General features: G+C 37.8%; 1 protein-coding gene across 1 annotated transcript; it reads right to left on the bottom strand.

Moving 5' to 3' along the window:
• Positions 1-545: 545 nt before the first annotated feature.
• Positions 546-4,383, bottom strand: LOC113691488 (serine/threonine-protein kinase PBL34-like). The gene is made up of 6 exons (XM_027209632.2): positions 3,965-4,383; positions 2,974-3,299; positions 2,739-2,874; positions 2,035-2,168; positions 1,831-1,954; positions 546-1,355 (listed from the first exon to the last, which is right to left on the bottom strand). Exons 1-6 carry the CDS (start codon positions 4,083-4,085, stop codon positions 901-903), a joined length of 1,296 nt encoding a protein of 431 aa, XP_027065433.1. The 5' UTR covers positions 4,086-4,383; the 3' UTR covers positions 546-900.
• Between the last annotated feature and the right edge of the window lie 1,617 nt (positions 4,384-6,000).

The raw sequence follows: 6,000 nt of genomic DNA, 5'->3' as shown, positions 1-6,000 counted from the left end.
AATCCAAATGTGCGCTTAAATTCTAAAAGCAGGCTTAACCATGATATGTGTATGCATCATAAAACATCCATGTAAATTCTAAAATGATAATGGGTTTGTTTGTGCGAAGTAGTGGATTGTCCGTTTCTTTGCAGACAAATGAAGAAAGAAAAATCACCCTCAATTTCAATTTGTTGCAAAGGATAAGTTTGTGGCTTCTGCATCAGCTAAAAATATGGCATTCTCAAGAAAGATACTATAAAGTCTAAAACTACTCTGTGGTTGTGACTTTTACCGGCCATGTAAGGTAAAGTTAATGAATTAGATAAAATTTAAAGAGAATTGGTTATCTCATCAAGAATATGTGGTTAGGTCAATGTGTAAAGCATACCAGATTCTATCTTGAGCTTGACAGACACTCGAATTTTTAAAAAGGTGAATTTTCATGGATACAGATGTAGTTGCTGCCCGGTTGGTGGTGTGTTTTCTTCAAGCTACGCAAGCATATTCTTGCTTTAGACATGGTGTGTGTTTTCTCAATGATGTTAGGAATGAAAGCACTGGTGTTCCATGAAAAGCACAAATGACCTCTGCATTTCAATTTAATTAATTTGCAAGATGAACGTTAACAACCTGAAGCAGGTAGTACTCAAAAAGCAGCAAACAACAATCCCGGAAAAGAGAGTTTTCTGGCGACAATGGTATTTTCTAATTACAAAACACAGGGACTAGAAGACATTCTGCAAATCAAACTGTTAGATCTCAACGCTAATCAACCCTGAGCATCTAAAGAAAAGGAAGATAAACCACCTCCCCTTCTGCATTAACCTCATAACACATATTCTCATCAACATTCTACCACGGCCTTCGTATGAACTTGTTGGAGGCTTTGATCCACTTGAGGCAGTTCAGGACCTACTGTTATTTACCGTGCTGCTTCCCAGAATTCAATGGAGAATCTCTGATACTCCTTGATTGGCTGCAGCTGAGTTGGTGAATTCCATCATTTTTCTTCCTACGCCTTCCTGGTTGAGAAAAGCGAGAGTGATAAGATAGTATAGCAAGATCATTGAGGTCTTGGAGTGGGGTTAGAACTTTCACAACTTCATCCATTGACGGGCGGGATTTAGGATCCCTGCTTAAGCAGTTACAAGCTAGCTGAGAAACCTTTTGGACTCCTTTAAGGGAGTAATTAAGTTCCAGACGGGGGTCAACCAGTTGGTAAACCTTTCTCTTGTCAGCTAAATATGGCCGAGCCCATGTCACAAGATTTTGTTCTCCACTAGGGCGCTTTTTGTCCATAGACCTCCGACCCGTCAAAATCTCCAGGAGCACAACACCAAAGCTATAAACATCACTCTTTGAAGTCAAGTGCCCTGATGGAAATCAAAAGCCAAAATTATATTGCTCTTGCAAATACCAAAACCTCTTTAAGAAGGGATGTTTTGGGCTATGTTATTAGGTAATCTAAATTACATATACACTAGAATTTGGGTGCTTAAGTGGTAAAATCATTTGGGAGTGAAGCCGATTGCCAACTTAACAAACATAACAATGCACTGTTCTGAGATATTCAATGTAGTTTTGAATGAGTCACTGATTTCAAAATCTTAGAGTGCCTGAGATAGTGTAAAGATACTTTTCAGCGTGTGATGAGCAACAACAAGATGCAGCTAAGCAAGTTGAGTGAATCCCAAGGAGCTAAGTTTCCTCCCCCCCCCCCCCCTCTCCTTTCCCACTACCCCAGAGAGGGAAAAAAAATGAAGTAAAATCCCCTGAACATAATGGAATGGGGAACAGTGAATAGACGTGTTTATATACATATGAAAATTCAAATCTTTGTGTGTATACCTGTCATTACATACTCTGGTGCAGCATAACCATATGTTCCAACAACCCTTGTAGAGACATGTGTTTTGTCTCCTTGAGGGCCTGCTTTTGCTAGCCCAAAATCTGAAAGCTTTGCATTATATTCCTGTGAAATCAATCATACTGTCAGAATGTAATTTATGTTCTTGATAAAGCAAATTGTCTTTTACAATTTTGAACACCTACCGAGTCAAGCAGAATATTAGATGTCTTGAAATCTCTATAAATTACAGGTTCAGGGCCTCCATGGAGAAAGGCTAAGCCTCTTGCCGCACCAAGGGCAATTTTAATCCTGTTGGACCATGGGAGAGGTATGGTCCCTTCAATTATTTTCACAACAGCATTTGTTCGATGAAACAAATTAGGATCAGTTAGAGGTACAATATGGTAGTAAGCAATGTCAAGAGTAATTTATGCACGGATCCCTATAGGTAAAGTTCTTATAATAGAAGATTTCTCCACAATCAGAATTAGGCATCAGGTCATGGGTGGCAGAGAAATCCAATTGGAAATGCACCCTAGCAAGTTCAGTAAGAAGCTGCAAAGATCAAAGTCTACTTTGTCCATGGATTATGTCTGTGCTGCTTTGACTTTCATATTCATTTTAATATAACTGTTTGATAGACATTAGCACAACATTCCAACATGTTTGGATCATCAGTCTTGAAGAGGAATAAGAAAAATTATAGTGTCCATATTCATGGAAATGCAATCAGCTAGCACAGTACACATTACATTTCATTATCATGTTAAATGAATCTCCCATCAGTTTCACATGTTACATTTTTTGCCAGATGTATAGGCTACAACTTGAGATATTCCACTTAACCGAAAAGATTTCAAGTAATGACATAACTGTACGATAAACTTTAAAATATATCCACGCTTACTTCTAAAAAGATGATTTTCAAGGCTTCCCCGTGTCATAAACTCATAAACAAGCAGCCTCTGATCATCTTCTATGCAATATCCAATGAGTTTAACAAGATTAGCATGATGAAGCTGTCCAAGGAAGTCTACTTCAGCCTGCATGAACAAAAACTCACTTGTTGTATGTGCCATTTTGGGATCTTAATCCTTCAATTTGACATTATTCTACTAACCACGACCAGATAATCTACTAACCACCCATTCTCTGTGGCCTTGCAGTCCATCTGGCTTCAAGCTCTTGACTGCAACAGTGGTTCCAGACCCAGGTTTGGCTGGAGCTGTTCCATTTTCCTCTATCCATCCTTTGAAGACATACCCGAATCCACCCTCACCCAAAATGCTATCTGGTCTAAAATTTCCTGTTGCGGCTTTCAACTCTTGGAAGCTAAACTGAAGCAGCTGGCAAGGTGCTTTATTCTCTGTTGGCAGAGGATCAGGATGAGGATTATTAGAAGAGTTTTGTGCTTCATCTGGAGCACACATCTCGCGGTTGCTGGCATTAAGGTATCTTGTCTCTGTAGCTGCACTAACAGAATACCAATGGTAAGACAGCAAATCCGGTTGATTTTCTTGATATCAAGAGACAAACATTAGAAAGAAAGAAATTATCTGTATGAGTCCCAATAAATGAGAAGAGTAGAACAAACAAATACAATAAGCTGACAGGTAGTTAAACTCTAATATCATTCAGCAGAGCATCAGAAACATTCTCGAGCAGAGAAAAGAAAACCGTCGCATATTTTTATAGATATATACTTTCATCCTGGAACTGCTAAACAGGAGATTTGGATGCTAATGTATCCACTTATAAAGTGCTCAAAGCTGAAAATTGACGGATATGCTTTTACATTTTCAGTTCCAAACTACAGCTTCAAATGGTCTTGATAAGCATATACGTGGAAGTCAAGAGAGCAGTTCATCGAATTGTGTCAGACGGCGAGGGAGAGAGAGACAGAACCGGTAAAAAGAATTGATTAGGTAATCTTTTGCAGTAAATTAAGGCAAGCAAAACATGAAATAAGATTAATGGCAAGTAAAAAGAAAAGGAGACCCTTTATGATAGCAAGAATTTGGAAGAGATTTATGTTATTGGGCTCAAATATTGAACGAAGAACAGGAAATAGGAAACATTACTGGACAAAATTCAAACAAATCACTTTTTACACAACATAAGTAGTATCAATACCTGCATCATAAACAAGACTGGTCCTTGGGATGGAATTAGCAGAGTTTTTGGGATCAGAGGACTTGCAGGCACCACTAAGACTGAGCCTCAGAGCAGCCCAGCAACCACACTTCTTCTCCATGGTATCTTACTGCCTTAGCATTTCATGACGTCTAACCAAAATTTCTTGAAATGTCTAGAGAATCCACAAAATGGGCAAAGATTCAGTATGTCCACATATGGGGGAAAGCGCGGTACAGAAGACCAAGAATAGGAGTGCAGGAGCCAAAAGAGTGTGAGGAAAGGGGAAGAGAGAGAAGGGAATTGATTGTTATTGCGGTTGCTTTGGGCGATTGTAAGCATCATCATCACCATCATCGCAGTGTGTACAAAAAGAACTTTTTTCCCACCACTTTTGCTGTGGGGAATGCCAATCTCTCACTGAGAATTTTCTCAGTTAAGAATATGGAATTACCAAAAGGGGCGGTGACTATTTGATTTTAGTGAATAAGGTGATTCTCTTTTTTTTTTTTTTTTTTTTTTATCGACACAGGGGATGTGCATTTATTTTTAGGTGTTCCATGTTAACTCAAGCAGGCTTTCCTCCGAGACTGAGAGTTTGCTTTTTTGTTTTTTCCCTCACAATCAGCATTTTGGTAAAGCCATTCCCTTTTTACTTTTTGCATAAAAGAAAATCCCGAGTTCTTTTGTGTTTCGGAATAATCTGGGAGTCCTGTTTGCTCACATTGCATTTTCATGTACAAATTGCTCATATGTGCCATTGCCAGCTAGTTTTCTTTATGTACGTTCATGAATCCAGGCCAGTTTTGATTCTTTTCTCATCTCGTATCAAAGTGTTCTTTCCGTCTCAATAGCTTAAGCATGACCAAGAAAAAGCGAAATTTTGCGAATAATAAGGAAATTACTTGCAGCTCTTCTTGAGAATCTTTTATTTATTTTATTTATAATAGCGTCAAGTTGGAAAAATTCTGCGGTAGGGATGGCAATAGGGCCGGAGATCCCTCTCCCGTCCCTTGCTTTTAAAATTTTCTTTTATTTATAATAGCATCGAATTGGGAAAATTCTGTCATTTGATGGCAATGGGGTGGGGGATCCCTCCTCGGCGGTCGGATGTTCTAAAATCTCCCCGGCCCAGTTCCCGCTTTTTCTATCCATATACCCTGCCTATACCCCTACGGGTGCCCTCACTATTGTGTAATTATACTTTTTATGCATATAAAACATTAATGACAACGTTATAAATTATTTTTTAAAATTCTTAACTAAATATTCAATGTAAAATCAAGGTTAACAATCACTTTGATCTTTTTTTAATTCATTTCTCTACTTTTAATAGGAAATCTAAACTTACAATCATTATGTTTAAACAATGTAAAAAAATTGAAGTAAACTAAAAAATAATTAAATAATAATGTGTTTATGTATATATATGTATAAAACAATAATATATAGATAGTATTTTTGTTCAATTTTTATATTGATAACCTGCTCCGTTGAAATGAGGGGAGAAAAATCTATCCGGCCCTGCATTCCTATTCTACCACCGCTAGTTATGCACTTGACATCAAAAGTAGAAAGAAACTAACGACCAATAGAGCAAAGGAATTGATTCATACAGACACATGTCCAGGTCATTATGCTTGTCCGGCATTATCATTATCTCCTTTCATCAACATTATTATCATTGCCTTTGTTCTCTTTTTGAGATTAAATTCTGAAAACCCGTCAGTAACAAGTTATTGCAAATCGGAAAACTGCGACGTTTTGTAGTGTAAATCAAGGCATTTCATTGGCGTAGCTACACTCAGCTGAGGGAATCTTACATATATCAATTGCCTCTTCTTATAGTTTGGCTAATTATTCCATTGCAAAGAAAATCTTTGGTTATTTCCTTTCTTTTCTTTTCCTCCTCCTCCTCCTCTCTTTCCCGGAACCCAATTTTGTTATTTATAAAGTTCCTCTCTTCCCACGTATTGCCTCTCTAAAAAATCGAAACATGCTTGCTATTGATCACAAAAAAAATTATAAGAATTCCA

The sequence above is a fragment of the Coffea arabica genome, chromosome 6c (assembly GCF_036785885.1).
Source record: "Coffea arabica cultivar ET-39 chromosome 6c, Coffea Arabica ET-39 HiFi, whole genome shotgun sequence".
Taxonomy (NCBI): domain Eukaryota; kingdom Viridiplantae; phylum Streptophyta; class Magnoliopsida; order Gentianales; family Rubiaceae; genus Coffea; species Coffea arabica.
Note: the sequence above shows the minus strand (reverse complement) of the source record. Positions and strands in the feature narration are given on the sequence as shown.